The sequence below is a fragment of the Pongo pygmaeus genome, chromosome 21 (genome assembly GCF_028885625.2).
Source record: "Pongo pygmaeus isolate AG05252 chromosome 21, NHGRI_mPonPyg2-v2.0_pri, whole genome shotgun sequence".
In the NCBI taxonomy this organism is placed as follows: Eukaryota; Metazoa; Chordata; class Mammalia; order Primates; family Hominidae; genus Pongo; species Pongo pygmaeus.
This window is the reverse complement of record NC_072394.2, coordinates 233,151-249,320: the sequence shown is the minus strand read 5'-3', so window position 1 is coordinate 249,320 and position 16,170 is coordinate 233,151. Positions and strand designations below refer to the sequence as shown.

At 44.6% G+C, this 16,170-nt stretch overlaps 1 protein-coding gene across 5 annotated transcripts in view; it reads right to left on the bottom strand.

Annotated features, from left to right (window-relative positions):
• SHLD1 (shieldin complex subunit 1) overlaps positions 1-15,803 on the bottom strand; it is a 119,927-nt gene extending 104,124 nt beyond the window's left edge. For 2 of the 5 annotated variants that reach the window (XM_063658985.1, XM_063658987.1), the window contains exons 1-2: positions 15,610-15,800; positions 669-954 (exon numbers count right to left, since the gene is read on the bottom strand). In XM_063658985.1, coding sequence (XP_063515055.1) covers positions 669-856 — 188 coding nt within the window. In that variant the 5' untranslated portion in view covers positions 857-954; positions 15,610-15,800. Of the gene's footprint in view, positions 1-668; positions 955-15,609 lie in introns of all 5 variants that reach the window. The other 3 variants (XM_054468123.2, XM_054468122.2, XM_054468124.2) reach the window with 3 other exon arrangements.
• Between the last annotated feature and the right edge of the window lie 367 nt (positions 15,804-16,170).

Genomic DNA, 16,170 nt, shown 5'->3' with positions numbered 1-16,170 from the left:
AGAATGACTGCTACTGGAGGCAGGATTTTTCTTTGAAGGGATGAAAGTATTCTAAAATGAGACCACAGTAATAGATGCACAATTCTGTCAACAACAACAACAAAAACCCTTAATGTTACACTTTATTATTTATTTTTAGGTACGTTGTCTTGCTCTGTCTCCCAGGCTGGAGTGCAGTGGCGTGATCTCGGCTCACTGCGGCCTGTAACACCCGGGCACGAGCGATTCTCTCACCTCAGTCTCCTGAGCAGCTGGGACTACAGGCGAATGCCACTATGCTCGGCTTGATTTTTTTTTACGCTTTAAATGGGCAAATTTTACGTGGTAGGTGAATAGAAATTTCCCAAGAACGCTGGTTTTTTGCTTGTTTGTTTGTTTTTTAGCAGAACCTCCTGAAGTGGCAGGTCGCTGAAAAAATTTAACAACAAAAAACAACAACAACAAAAACCCTAAGCTTATCCATACTCACTACCCACAAATTCCCAAAATTCCCCTAAGCAGAGGCTGCAGAGACCGTGTGTTGGGGCGGAAGGGGCGGGGAGCTAGCAGGAAATCCTGACATGCCAAGGAAAGCCTCCGTAACTTCCTAATTGAGAGAGAACGATCAGATGCATTGCTGTGACCCCCGCCCCCACCACTCCAACCCCGCCCCCCCACCCCGCGCTTACCTCTCTCCAAAGCACTCCAGAAAACTGACGAGAAAAGCCGCCAAACCCCCGAATACACTCACCATCCGCAACCGGAACGCGGAAGCAATGGCGCCATCTTTGTTATGGGAAATGTGAGGTTCGAAGGAAGTCACCGGAGCCATCCTTACTGCGGGCAGTGAAGGGCAATGGAAGTCAGTGGCGGCCATGTTGACTGAGGCTTTTGGCCTGTTAATAAGGCTTGCCACAGGTGGCTATTTTGGGCAATTTCCTGAGGAGGCTTGTCGATAAATGTGCTTGGTAAACACTAAGAGAACAGAAAAAATATACAAAAATTTAAATGTTGGCCGGGCGCGGTGGCTAACGCCTGTAGTCCCAGAACTTTGGGAGGCTGAGAGGGATCACTTGAGGCCAGGAGTTTGAGAGCAGCCTGGGCAACATAGGGAGAGCCTGACTCTACTACCTGTCCCCAGGTAGTTGGGGGTCTGAGGTGGGAGAATTGCTTGAGCCTGAGAGGTCAAGGCTACAGTTAGTCATGTTCTCGCCACGGCAGTCCAGCCTGGGCAACAGAGCTAGACCCTGTCTTTAAAAAAAAAAAAAAAAAAAAATTCGGCTGGGCTCGGTGGCTCACACCTGTAATCCCAGCACTTTGGTAGGCCGAGGTAGGAGGATCACCTGAGGTCGGGAGTTCAAGACCAGCCTGGCCAACATAGAGAAACCCTGTCTCTACTAAAAATACAAAATTAGCTGGGCATGGTAGTGCAGCCTGTAATCTCAGCTACTCAGGAGACTGAGGCAGGAGAATCGCTTGAACCCAGAAGGCAGAGGTTGCGGTGAGCCGAGATCGTGCCATTGCACTCCAGCCTGGGCAACAAGAGCGAAACTCAGTCTCAAAAAAAAAAAAAAAAAAAATTCAATGCCTTGAAGAGGGTGGGGAGGCATGCCCCTGTAATCCCACTGCTTTGGGAGGCCAAGATGGGAGGATTACTTGAGGCAAGCAGTTCAAGACCCACCTGGGCAACACAGTGGAGACCTTGTCTCTACAAAACGGTTTTAATAAATAAATAAATAAACTTAAATGTCTGCATTTTAAAAATATGAAAAGTAGAAATTAGAGATGAGGATGAAAATATTTTAATATTCTGATGCATGCAGATAACTACGTAACTGGCACAACTGCAGGACCACGAAAAAGAGACTGTCTAAAGACAGAATTATAAAATTAAGATTTAGCTTAAAGATCTGATTGGCTTTTGTTTACAATTCTAGAATCAGGCAGCATCTCATTCTATAAAATTGAATGTTCCAATGAGCTGAGCAGACAAGGTTGGCTTCATAGGCAGAAAAGGGGCTAACGAATGCAGAGAGAACAAAAAGCAAATTGATGGTTCTTTTTTTTTTTTTTTTTTTTGAGACAGTATTACTCTGTTGTCCAGGCTGGAGTGCCCTAGTGTGATCTCGACTTCCGCCTCCCGAGTTAAAGCGATTCTTGTGTGTCAGCCTCCCTAGTACCTGGATCACAGGCATGCACCACCATGCCCGACTAATTTTTGTATTTCTAGTAGAGACAGTGTTTTGCCATGTTGGCCAGACTAGTCTTGAACTCCTGACCTCAAGTGATTTTCCCGCCTGGGCCTCCCAAAGTGCTGTGATTACAGCCGTGAGTCACCACACCCAGCCCTGCAAATTGATCATTTCGAAGTTACTTTCCTTGTAGGGTTAAAACAGAGGAGACTTTCTTATTTAATCAGATTGACTGGAATCTCCCGTTTTCTGGAAGATGGCATTGTTTCAAAGTTCAGTTTGATTACGTGGCACTTAGCACAAGTAACTCAGTTCTGATTTGGCCTAGCCTGCTGTGGCCTAATGGAGGAGGTCAGACCAAATCAATGGCCTCCTATAAAATTTAACAAAACTGAGGGCTATTTTCCCCTTTCACCATTTTCTTGAAAGAGTAGTGTATACTCATAGCCTCCTATCGATGCCTATATTGGAATAATAACCCATGAATTAGGAGTCCTGGACTTAAGATATTTTACCTATACACTATTTTCTTTTCCTTTTTTTTTGGAGATGGAGTCTCGCTCTGTCGCCCAGGCTGGAGTACAGTGGCGCGATCTTGGCTCACTGCAACCTCTGCCTCCCGGGTTGAAGCAATTCTCCTGCCTCAGCCTCCTGAGCAGCTGGGATTACAGGCACGTTCCACCATGCTCAGCTAATTTTTTTTATTTTTAGTTGAGATGGGTTTTCACCATGTTGGTCAGGCTGGTCTCAAACTCCAGACCTCAGGTGATCCACCACCTTAGACTCCCAAAGTGCTGGGATTACAGGTGTGAGCCACCATGCCCGGACTTCCTTTTCCTTAAATACTCCATGCTTGCTCTCTCTCAATTCTGAGCTTTTCCCCCATGCAATTTCTTCCCTTACGAACACTCTTCTCTCTTCTTTGATGTTTATCATCCTTACGATCTCAGCTTTAGCCAATTTTTCCTCCAGGAACCTTCTCTGATTTATCTGAAAAGAGTTAGTTGTCCCTTGCAGGAATAGCTCACTTTCCTCTGTTTACTTAGATTGCTCTAAACTCCTTTGTCCTTTCTGCTTTTCCCACCAAACTGTTAAGTATCTCAAAGGCAAAGACCGTGTTTATCTTTTTTCTGCTTGTATTTCAGAGCCCAGCTCAGTGACTCACATATAAGTACTCAGAAATCATTGTTTTTTGTTTGTTTTGTTTTTGTTTATTTTGAGACGGAGTCTCGCTCTGTCCCCCAGGCTGGAGTGCAGTGGCGCGATCTCTGCTCACTGCAAGCTCTGCCTCCCGGGTTCACGCCATTCTCCTGCCTCAGCCTCCCTAGTAGCTGGGACTACAGGCGCCCGCCACCACGCCCGGCTAATTTTTGGTATTTTTAGTAGAGTCAGGGTTTCACGGTGTTAGCCAGGATGGTCTCGATCTCCTGACCTCATGATCTGCCCGCCTCGGCCTCCGAAAGTGCTAGGATTACAGACGTGAGCCACCGCGCCCAGCCACAGAAATCATTGTTATATGCACGAATAAATAAGTCTCTTCCCAGGTCTCCCCTGTTCCCCACTCCTCATTCACACCCCACTCAACCTTATACCCTCCAAGAAATCTCAGAAACATGACTTCTTCATGGCTTGTTATCAGTGAAACAAACCTTAAAGCCTTTGCTAGTGTCTACCTTTGGTTGAAAAAAAAGTCTGGGTATAAATTAACTCTTATTTATTCTGTTGTGGCTTTTCCATGATGAGGCTTATCTTTCTGTGGGCTTCTGGTGCAAATTTCTGAAGTCGATAGTGACTTTTTTTGCCATATAAGTGTAACCACCAATGGGTTCTTCTTGCCGGTTGCCTAGACAGAGCCGATTTATCAAGGCATGGGAATTGCAATAGATAATAAATGCAGAGCCAGCTGCACAGGAAACCAGAGTTTATTATTACTCAAATCAGTCACCCTGAAACTCAGGTATCGAGTTTTTTAAGGATAATTTGGTGGGTAGGGGATCAGAAAGTGGGGAGTGCTGATTGATCAAGTCAGAGATGAAATCATAGGGAGTCGAATCTGTCCTGTTGCACTCAGTCAATTCCTGGGTGGGGGCCACAAGACCAGATGAGCCTGTTTATTGATCTGAGCGATGCCAGCTAATCCGTCAAGTGCAAGGTCTGGAAAATATCTCAGGCACTGGTCTTAGTTTGTTGTTGTTGTTGTTGTTGTTATGGAGTCTTGCTTTGTCACCCGGGCTGGAGTGCACTGGTGCTATCTTGGCTCACTGCAACCTCTGCCTCAGGGGTTCAAGCGATACTCCTGCCTCAGTCTCTCAAGTAGCTGGGACTACAGGTGCATGCCACCACACCCACCTAATTTTTGTATTTTTAGTAGAGATGGAGTTTCACCAGGTTTGCTAGGCTGGTCTTGAACTCCTGACCTCAAGTGATTCCCCCCTCCCCACCGCCAGCCAGCTGCATGAATCCTAAACCATGATTTCTAACCTTGAGGCTTATTTACTAGTCTTGCAAAGGCAGTCTAGTCCCCAGGAAAGGGATTTGTTTTGGGGAAGGGTTGTTATCATCTTTGTTTCAAAGTTAAGCCATAAACTCCCAAAGTTAGTGCAGCCTACACCCAGGAATGAACAAGGACAGCTTGGAGGTTAGAAGCAAGATGGAGTCAGTTAGGTCAGATCTCTTTCACTGTCATAATTTTCTCGGTTGTAATTTTTGCAAAGGCAGTTTCATAAGCATGCCTCCGACCATACTGTCTTGCCACTTCTAGTTAGTCCATGCGTAAGAAATGAAAACTAATTGAAATAAGCATCACAACAAAATCTTGCCAGAGACAACAAAATAGTTTATTGCTTTCCCAAAGTAAATTATAAATTGTTTTAGATTCCCTTCTGTTTTGCCATTGATTATATAATGACTGCATAAATTGGGTTATGCCACAATTTTATGAAGCTCTTCATATTTTGTTGATTCTCTGCCATCAGCTGAGCCAGCTACTTCAGCCAAATCTCTTTCAACAGAAAAAAGTCATTTTAATTGAAAGACCAAAATAGCTCTTTCAAAGTAGGATGATGTTATTTGCAATTATCTTATCTCTCTTTGCCATTCTGAACCTTGATCTAATTACTTTCTCATCTAGGGACTTGGCTTTAAGAAAGGGATAAGGAAATGTCACAAAAGTTCAAGGGTTAAGTATAATAATGAGTCTCAAGGCATCTTTTTTTTTTTTTTTTTTTTTTTGGGACAGGGTCTGGCTCTGTTGCCGATGTTGGAGTGCAGTGGCACAATCTTGGCTCATTGCAACCTCCATCTCCTGTGCTTAAGCCATCCTTCCACTTCAGCCTTCCGAGTAGCTAGGACTACAGGTACACGCCACCACATTCAGCTAACTTTTGTATTTTATGTAGAGATGGGGTTATACCGGGCGCGGTGGCTCATGCCTATAATCCCAGCACTTTGAGAGGCTGAGGCAGGTGGATCACTTGAGATCAGGAGTTCGAGACCAGCCTAGCCAACATGGTGAAACACCATCTCTACTAAAAATACAAAAATTGGTTGGGCATGGTGGTGGGCACCTGTAGTCCCAGCTACTTGGGAGGCCGAGGCAGGAGAATCACTTCAACCTGGGAGGTGGAGATTGCAGTGAGCTGAGATCGTGCCACTGCACTCCAGCCTGGGTGGCAGAGCGAGACTGTGTCTCAAAAAAAAAAAAAAAGAAAAGAAAAAGAAAAAGGCTGGGCACAGTGGCTCACGCCTGTAATCTCAACACTTTGGGAGGCCAAGGCGGGCGGATCACAAGGTCAAGAGATCGAGACCATCCTGGCCAACATGGTGAAACCCCGTCTCTACTAAAAATACAAAAATTAGCTGGGCGTGTTGGTGCACACCTGTAGTCCTAGCTACTTGGGAGGCTGAGGCAGGAGAATCACTTGAATCCAGGAGGCAGAGGTTGCAGTGAGCTAAGATTGCACCACTGCACTCCAGCCTGGCAACAGAGCAAAACTCCTCAAAAAAAAAAAAAAGAAAAGAAAAAGACATCTTAGTGCTTTTTCAATCATGCAATAGTCTAAAGGCATAATTAAACAGTAAGTTGACAGCCAAGAAGAAAAAATATCAGATGGACTGTAAACTTCCTATTTTTTTTTTGAGACGGAGCCTTGCTCTGTCGCCCAGGCTGGAATGCAGTGGGGCAATCTTGGCTCACTGTAACCTCCACCTCCTGAGTTCAACCTATTCTCCTGCCTCAGCCTCCCGAGTAGCTGGGATTACAGGCGCGTGCCACCATGCTCTGCTAATTTTTATATTTTTAGTAGAGACAGGGTTTCACCACGTTGGCCAGGCTAGTCTCAAACTCCTGACTTCAAGTGATTTGCCCGCCTTGGCCTTCCAAAGTGCTGGGATTACAGGCGTGAGCCATCATGCCCTGTCCAGCACTTGCAGAGTGTCTTGCTCAGTAACTTCTTGTACTTTTATAATGAACATAAATGAAGCCATCCTCACAAGGTTAAGAATTCTGGGCTGGGCTTGGTGGCTTATGCCTGTAACACTAACACTTTGGGAGGCCAAGTATTTGAAGCCAGGAGTTCAAGACCAGCCTCGGCATTTTTGTAGAGACATCATCTCTACAAAAACTGAAAAAAATTAGCCAGGCACAGTGGTTTGTGCCTGTAGTCCCAGCTAATCGGCAGGCTGAGGCAGGAGGATCACTTGAGCCCAGGAGGTCAAGGCTACAGTGAGCAATGAGTACACCACTGCATCCAGCCTGGATGACAGAGCAAGACCTTGTCTCAAAAAAAAAAAAAAAAAAAAATCTGGGCAGACATATAGTTACAATAATTATGCATTAATCACTAGATACTGACCATCTGCAACCCCCATTGTTCCTACGGATAGGAGTTCTGAGGTTAGAAGCATAAGACTTTTCTTTAAGATGGATGGGATCTCTGACATTAGAATCATAAGGCTTTTGTTTAAGATGTTTTTCAGATCCCAAATTCCAATGAAACCACTTATGCCTTCCAATTTTAAGATCCCCCAACAGAGGAACCAAATAAGCATGAGAATACAGTTTCTTTTACTTTTTCTTTTCTTTTATTTTTTTGAGACAGTATCTCGCTCTGTCGCCCAGGTTGGAGTGCAGTGGCGCAATCTCAGCTCACTGCAACCTCCACCTCCTGGGTTTAGGCGATTCTCCTGCCTCAGTCTCCTGAGTAGCTGGGATTACAGGTGGGTACTACCACACCCCACTAATTTTTCTAGTTTTGGTAGAGACGGGGTTTCACTATGTTGGCCAGGCTGCTCTGGAGCTCCTGACCTCAGGTGATCTGCCCACCTTGGCCTCCCAAAGTGCTGAAATCACAGGCATGAGCTACCACGCCCGGCGGAGAATACAGTTTCTAAATCTCCCTGTCTCTGACTTCTTCCTACACTCTTCCACCAGTCAATGACTTCCACACTTTGGCCCACTTCAAAACCCTTATTAGTCTCATCCCCAAACTCCTCAGGGAGACAGAGTTGAAGTTCCCCTTCCATCTCCTCATTCGGCACCCTGTAAACTTTTCTCTTTGCTACAACCTGGCGTCTTGGTGTACTGACTTGCCATGTGCATCTGGTAATGAACCCATTACAGTTATGTAAGTGTGGACTGTAAGAACTAAAATCAGTATTAACACAATGCTAGGCAAGTCGTAAAGACTTTATAAACACTACTTGGTGGATATTCCGTGATGCTAGGAAAAAGAATCCATTTCGTGGCACCTCAAGTATGTGAGGGCTTAATAGAAAGCATGACATTTCATTACGCTAGGGACAGACATGACTGACTCATGGCCCAGAGCCATCCTCAACTATGGACATTCAAGAGTGAAGCAGCAAATGCCCCAAATGTGGAGTTAGGAGGCCGAGCTTGAATCCTGACTTTCTTACTAACCAATTGTATGACCGTAGCCATTTAACCTCTCTGAGCCTTAATTTTCTCATCTGTAAAAAGGGAACAATAAATGCTTTTCAAGACTATGAAAATAATATTGCTCGATGGAGTAAGTGACAGACTATTGGCCAGCAATTCTAAATTTATTTTGCTCCCAAATTAATTATTTGAACCATGCTAGAAATAATGAAAAGTATGGTATGTTAGCAGAAAACAGATGCAATCTGAGGATAATTTTTTGTCAAAGAAACTGATGATGCTTCTGAATACTAAATAACAATTTGGACTGGGCACGGTGTCTCACACCTGTAATCCCAGCACTTTTGGAGGCCAAGGCAGGTGGATCATGAGGTCAGGAGTTCGAGAACAGCCTGGCCAACATGGTGAAACCCTATCTCTACTAAAAATACAAAAATTAGCCGGGCTTGGTGGCATGTGCCTGTAATCCCAGCTACTTGGGAAGCTGAGGCAGAAGAATAGCTTGAACCCGGGAGGCAGAGGTTGCAGTGAGCCAAGATAGCGCCATTGCACTCCAGCCTGGGTGACAGAGCGAGACTCCACTCAAAACAAAAGAATAATTTGATTCTTTTTGATTCTTATGTATTTATTGAAATGTGCTATCTCATCTTAGGGGAACCACTGCAATGCTTAGAAATCAGTATGTACAATATGGTGATAAAGACTTTTTTTTTTTTTAAGATGAAATTTTGCTCTTGTTGCCCAGGCTGGAGTGCAATGGCGCAATCTCGGCTCACTGCAACCTCCACCTTTCGGGTTCAAGTGATTCTCCTGCCTCAGCCTCCCTAGCAGCTGGGATTACAGGCATGTGCCACCACGCCCGGCTAATTTTTTTTTTTTTTTTGAGATGGAATCTTGCTTTGTCACCCAGGCTGGAGTACAGTGGCACACTCTCAGCTCACTGCAACCTCCGCCTCCTGGGTTCAAGCAATTCTGTGCCTCAGCCTCCCGAGTAGCTGGGATTACAGGCGTCTACCACCATGCCCAGCTAATTTTTGTATTTTTAGTAGAGACGGGGTTTCACCATGTTGGCCAGGCTAGTCTCGAACTCCTGACCTTGTGATCCACCTGCCTCAGCCTCCCAAAGTACTGGGATTACAGATGTGAGCCACTGTGCACGGCCAGTGATAAAGATTTTTATGTGCTTATCATGTGGCCTATCTTCAAGTTTTTTGTGTGTGTTTTTTTTTTTGTTTTTTTGTTTTTTTTTTTTTTTGAGCTAGAGTCTCATTCTGTCATCCAGGCTGAAGTGCAGTGTACAATCTTGGCTCACTGCCACCTCCCCCTCCTGAGTTTCAAGCGTTTCTCCTGTCTCTGCCTCCCTAATAGCTGGAACTACAGATGTGTGCCACCATGCCCTGGTATTTTTTGTATATTGTAGAGAGGGTGTTTCACCATGTTGGCCAGGCTGGTCTCAAACTCCTGACCTCAAGTGATCCACCTCCTTCAGCCTCTCAAAGTGCTGGGATTACAGGCACGAGCCACCACGCCTGGCCTGGGCAATGACTCTTTGAAGTGAATCCAAAAGCATGGGCAACAAAAGCAAAAATAGACAAATGGGATTACATCAACCTAAAAGCTTCTGCACAGCAAACCACAAAGTGAAGAGACAACCTACAGAATGGGAGAAAATATTTGCAAACTATGCATCTAATAAGGAGCTAATATCCAAAACACATAAGGAATTCAAACAACTTAATGGCAAGGAAACAAATGACCTGATTTTAAAATGGGCAAAGAATCAGAATAGACATTTCTCCAAAGAAGACATACAAATGGCCAATAGATGTATGAAAAAAGTTCAACATCATTAATAATCAAGGAAAAGCAAATTAAAACCACAGTGAGATATTACCTCACACCGCTTAGAATAGTTGTTATCAAAAAGACAAACTGTAGTCCGGGCTGGTGCAGTGGCTCATGCCTGTAATCCCAGCACTTTGGGAGGCATAGGCGGGTGGATCACATGAGGTCTGGAGTTTGAGACCAGCCTGGCCAACATGGTGAAACCATATCTCTACTAAAAATACAAAAATTAGCCAGGAGTGGTGACGGGCACCTGTAATCTCATCTACTTGGGAGGCTGAGGCAGGAGAATTGCTTGAACCCAGGAGGCCGAGGTTGAAGTGAGCCAAGATTATGCCATTGCACTCTAGCCCAGGCGACAACAGCAAGACTCCATCTCAAAAAAAAAAGAAAAAGAAAGACAAAAAAAGACAAGAGGTAACAAGTGCTGGTGAGGATGGAAAAGGGAACCCTTGTACCTGTAGGTGAGAATGTAAAGTAGTATAGTCATTTTGGAAAACATTATAGAAAATCCTCAAAAAATTAAAAATAGAACTATCATAAGATCCAGCAATCCCACTACCAGGTATATATCCAAAGGAAAAGAAATCACTACCTCATAAAGATATCTGCACTCCCATGTTCTTTGCATCACTAGTCACAATAGCCAAGACATGAAATTGACCAGGCTGGGCACGGTGGCTCACACCTGTAATCCCAGCACTCTGGGAGGCCACGGTGGATGGAACACTTGTGGTAAGGAGTTTGAGACCAGCCTGGCCAACATGGTGAAACCCCTTCTGTACTAAAAATACAAAAATTAGCTGAGTGTGTTGGTGCATGCCTGTAATCCCAGCTACTCAAGAGGCTGAGGCAGGAGAATCACTTGAACCCGGGAGGTGGAGGTTGTCGTGAGCCAAGATCATGCCTCTGCACTCCAGCCTGGGCAACAGAGTGAGACTCTGTCTCAAAAAAAAAAAAAAAAAAGAAAGAAAGAAAGGAAGAAAGAAATCAGTCTAAGTGTTCATCAATGGATAAACTGATAAAGAAAATGTGGTATATACAAACAATGGAATACTATTTAGCCATAAAAGAAAACTCCTGTCATTTGCAACAACATGCAGTGAACCTAGAGGACATTATGTTAAGTGAAATAAGCTGGTCACAGAAAGACAAATACTGTATGATCTCACTTAAATGTAGAAACCAAAAATGTTGATCTTGTGGAGGTAGAGAGTAAAATGGTGGGCTGGGCGTGGGGGCTCATGCCTGTAATCCCAGTACTTTGGGAGGCTGAAGCGGGCGGATCGCCTGAAGTCTGGAGTTGGAGACCAGCCTGGCCAACATGGTGAAACCCTGTCTCTACTAAAAATACAAAAATTAGCTGGGCATGGTGGCACGCACCTGTAATCCCAGCTACTTGGGAGGCTGAGGCAGGAGAATCACTTGAACCTGGGAGGCGGAGGCTGCAGTGAGCCAAGACTGTGCCACTGCACTCCAGCCTGAGTGACAAAGCTACACTCTGTCTCAAAAAATAAAAATAAAAAAAAAAAGAGAGAGAGAAAGTAAAATGGTGGTTACCAGGAGATGAGGTAGTTGTGAGGAGGACAGTCTGGAGAAATGATGGCCAAAATTCCAGTTAAATAGGAGGAATAACTTCAAGAGATCTGTTATACATTGTGGTGGTGATAGTCAATAATACACTGTATTCTTGGAAAATGCTAAGAGGGTAGATGTGAAGTGTTCTTACCACAAAAGTGAAAACTATGTTAATTAGCTAGATTTAGTCATTCCATAATGTATGTGTATTTTAAAACATCATGTTGTACATGGTAAATACATACAACTTTATCTTTCAACTTAAAAAGCATATTAATAGAAACATCTCACTGTCAAACATATAACAATCACTCAGTTTTTTTTCTCTTTTTGAATATCCACTTGTTTTTTTGACAAATACCTTTGAGTGGATTTTTTTTTTTCCAGATAGGGTCTCACTCTGTTGCCCAGGCTGGAATGCAGTGGCATGATTAGAGCTCACTGCAGCCTCAACCTCCTGGGCTCAAGTGATCTATCACCTAACACACCTGAGCAGCTAGGATTACAGGAGTACGTCACCATGCCCAGCTGATTTTCTTTTTTTTTCATTTTTTGTAGAGGCGAGGTCTCACTATGTTGCCTAGGCTAGTTTCAAACTCCTGGGCTCAAGCAATCCTCCTGCCTCAGCCTCCCAAAATGATGGGATTACCGGCCACCACACCGGACCTCTTCATTTTCCAATCCTGGCAAGTGTATTTCTCAATGCTCCTGACTGCAAAGGTCTTTAAAAGCATTAGACAAAACCCAGTAGGTCTAAGGAAAAGAAGGAGGGTTTAACTACATAGTAATGTGAAAGACGCTGTAAACACATACTGGAGCCACATACAAATCAGGCAAGGTCAGATCATACCCATATTATGTAAAGAGGTGCTTCCCGCAGAGCTGCTGTGGAGAGATGTCATGGTCAATTTGTTAGATGGGACAGGCAAAGTTCCAAGACATTGCATGAATATGCCTGGAAAGACTGTGGTCCAAATACAGTGGTTATCTCCAGAAAGCAGGATTGGGTGGGGCTGGGTCAAGAGAGGACGCTATCATTTCTTACTTTATAAACCTCTATGTTTTGGATTGTTTTGAATTTTTTTATTTTTTTGAGACAGGGTCTCATTCTGTCACCCAGGCTGGAGTGCAGTGGCTTGATCTTGGCTCATTGCAACCTCTGCCTCTTGGATTCAACCTATTTTCTTGCCTCAGCCTCTTGAGTAGCTGGGATTACAGGTGCGCACCACCATGCCCGGCTCATTTTTTTGTACTTCTTAGTAGGACAGGGTTTCACCATGTTGGCCAAGCCAGGCTGGTCTTGAACTCCTGACCTCAAATGATCCTCTTGCCTCAGCCTCCCAAATTGCTAGGATTACAAGCATGAGCCACAGTGCCTCGCATTTTTTTTTTTTTTTTTTTTGTGGGGGACAGAGTCTTACTCTGTCACCCAGGTCAGAGTGCAGTGGCACGATCTTGGCTCACTGCAACCTCCGCCTCCCAGGCTCAAGTGATCATCTCACCTCAGCCTTCTGAGAAGCTGGGACTACAGGCACACACCACTATGCACAGCTAATTTTTGTATTTTTTATTGAGATGGGGTTTCACCATGTTGTCCAGGCTGGTCTCAAACTCCTGAGCTCAGCAATCCAACTGAGTATCCCAAAGTGCTGGGATTATAGGCATGAGCCACTACACTCGGCCTGAACTTTTCTTTTTTTTTTTTTTAATAACAAGCACATACTAATTTTGTGATTCAAAACAATTATAATAATGTTAATAATAGCTAAACTTGGTAGAGTGTTCCAGAACTGTAATAAGAGCATGATTTACATGAATTTCTTTATTTACTCTTCACTACAATGCTGTGATTAAGATGTTGTTATTCCCTGGGTTCATTCCCCAGCACCTCTTAAAAAAAAAGATACTATTATTATGTCCCTTTTACAGATGAAGAAACTGAGGCACAGGATGTATTAATAGATAAGCCGTGACAGAGCTCATATGTGGCAGAGCTGGCTAAAAAGATACTAAAATACTAAAACCGCAAAGAGTCGGGCGTGGTGGCTCACACCTGTATTCCCAGCACTTTGGGAGGCCGAGGCAGGCGGATCACGAGGTCAGGAGATCGAGACCATCCTGGCTAACACGGTGAAACCCTGTCTCTACTAAAAATACAAAAAATTAGCCTGGCATGGTGGCATGTGCCTGTAGTCCCAGCTATTCAGGAGGCTGAGGCAGGAGAATCGCTTGAACCCGGGAGGTGGAGGTTGCCATGAGCCGAGATAATGCCACTGCACTCCAGTCTGGATGACAGAGCAAGACTCTGTCTCAAAAAAAAAAAAAAACTGCAAAGAGTGCTATTATCTGAAAAGGAATAACAATTACTATTCCCAATCTCAGAAAATAATTTGAAAGTTAGTATTAATTGAAGAAAAAAATTGAACCAGAGCCTGTTGAACTCATGAATTATTAAATCATTAAAATAGATACAGCAGACAACCCTGTACTGGATAGCTGTGACCCAAATCCTCTGTGTGTTTCAGAAGCATCCCTCATGTGTGTTATAACAACCCCAGTGTCAGAGTGCCTCGTTGCTGAAGTGGCTTTCTTAAAGGCCAAGCCATGGAAAATCACTAATAAAAGCATAAATGAAAGAAAAATGTGTAATTAAGAAACTCAGATGCCCCAACTCAATTGAAGTAGAAAATAAAAATCTGAAGACATCGCTTTCCTTAGGCTTATTATCTTTAATTGGCTTCCTCCTTTGTTGTGGATGGCCATGTAGACTCAGGAGAGAGGCAAAGTGCTAACTTCACGTCTCCTGCAGGCCGCAGCACCAGCTCCTGGAGCTCCTGTTGTTCTTGTTCTATAAAAAGGAGGTAGCCGGGCATGGTGGCTCACGCCTGTAATCCCAGCACTTTGGGAGGCCAAGGCGGGTGGATCACCTGAGGTCAGGAGTTCGAGGCCAGCCTGGCCAACATGGAAACCTGGTCTCTACTAAAAATACAAAAATTAGCTGGGTGTGATGGTGGGTGCCTGTAAGCTCAGCTACTCGAGAGGCTGAGGCAGGAGAATTGCTTGAACCTGAGAGGTAGAGGCTGCAGTGAGCCGACACCATGCCACAACACTCTAGCCTGGGTAATAGAGTGAGACCCTGTCTCAAAAAAAAAAAAAAAAAAAAAAAAGGAGGTAATAAGACCTTTTCTCTGAAAGAGAAAAGCACTTAACCTGCTGTCTACTAATAGTGTCTGGTTGTAAATACTTATTATCAGTAAGTCCTTGCAACTGACTTAAGTCAGCATACTTTTCAAAAAAACGGTGAGCCAGATGTTTCTAAAGTTCCAAAGGGCAGAGCCAGCCTCTCAAAAGGATGAAGTGGGTGGCTACCCACTAATACCCACAAATTACCTGATTCCTATTTAACAGGTAATTTGAACAGCGCAGGGTAGAACATCCTGCCGAAAGTATCTTTTTCACTCTATGTACTTGCAGTTCCACCATTAGAAATGCATTCCCGGCCAGATGCGGTGGCTCACACCTGCAATCCCAGCACTTTGGGAGGCCTAGGCAGGTGGATCACTTGAGGCCGGTAGTTGGAGACCAGCCTGGCCAACATGGTGAAACCCCATCTCTACCAAAAAATACAAAAAATTAGCCAGGCATGGTGGCACACGCCTGTAGTCCCAGCTACTCAGGAGGTTGAGGCAGGAGAATTGCTTCAACCTGGGAGGCGGAGGTTGCAGTGAGCCTAGATTGTGCCACTGCACTCCAGCCTGGATAACAGAGCAAGACTATCTCAAAACAAACCAAAGAAAATGCATTTCTTAGAGTCCTGTGGAGTCCCCCTTCAAAATGCAAATACTTTCACATCAGCCCTCTGCATGGGCAGAAGTTTAAAGCTGGGTTATTAGAATGATGCCTAGAAGTCCCTCCCAGAGTCAGGGGGTATCGGAGGCTTCTCAGGAGGGAGACACAGACCTTCTTGCCTAGAACCAGCCCTATGGATCTAAGGGCTGGAAGACTTCCAGGTCAACATAACCCACAGAAAACAAGCCCAGGCTGACAATCTACCTTCCAACAGCAAGGAAATCTCAACTCTGGCTGGGTTCCCCCTGACATCACGTCCTTCCCTACCTGAAAACAGCAGTTTCCCAGCAAACAGCAGCTACCCATCAAAGCAGACCAGTGACTCCATGGCAGCTTTTCGCTCTTCTGGTGCACAGCCCTGCAGACCCACAGAGCTGGGGCTCTGGCAGTACTTAGATGCGGACAGCTTTCCAGGCAGGACATCTGAGACTTTTCCTTCCTCTGAACCCCAGAGGACTGGCTTTTTTTTTTTTTTTTTTTTTTTTTAAATAATATTGTCATTACAGATTTGCTAATCTTTTCTATGGAGCATGAGTCAGCATTCTGTTCTCATTAAGGATGCCAAGGTCCTAATGCCTTTTCCCCTTTACAAAATAACTTAGCCATGTTCACATTCTCTTAGCATGTAATCTACCATCTCCTAAGTTCCAAGGCCATTCTTATGAGGCCTGGGCATGAGGAGATTTTCTTTTTGTGTGTGTGTGTGGGGGGGGGGGGTGGTGGATGGAGTCTTGCCCTGTCGCCCAGGCTGAAGTGCAATGGCGTGATCTCAGTCACGGCAACCTTCGCCTCCCGCGTTCAAGTGATTCTCCTGCCTCAGCCTCCCGA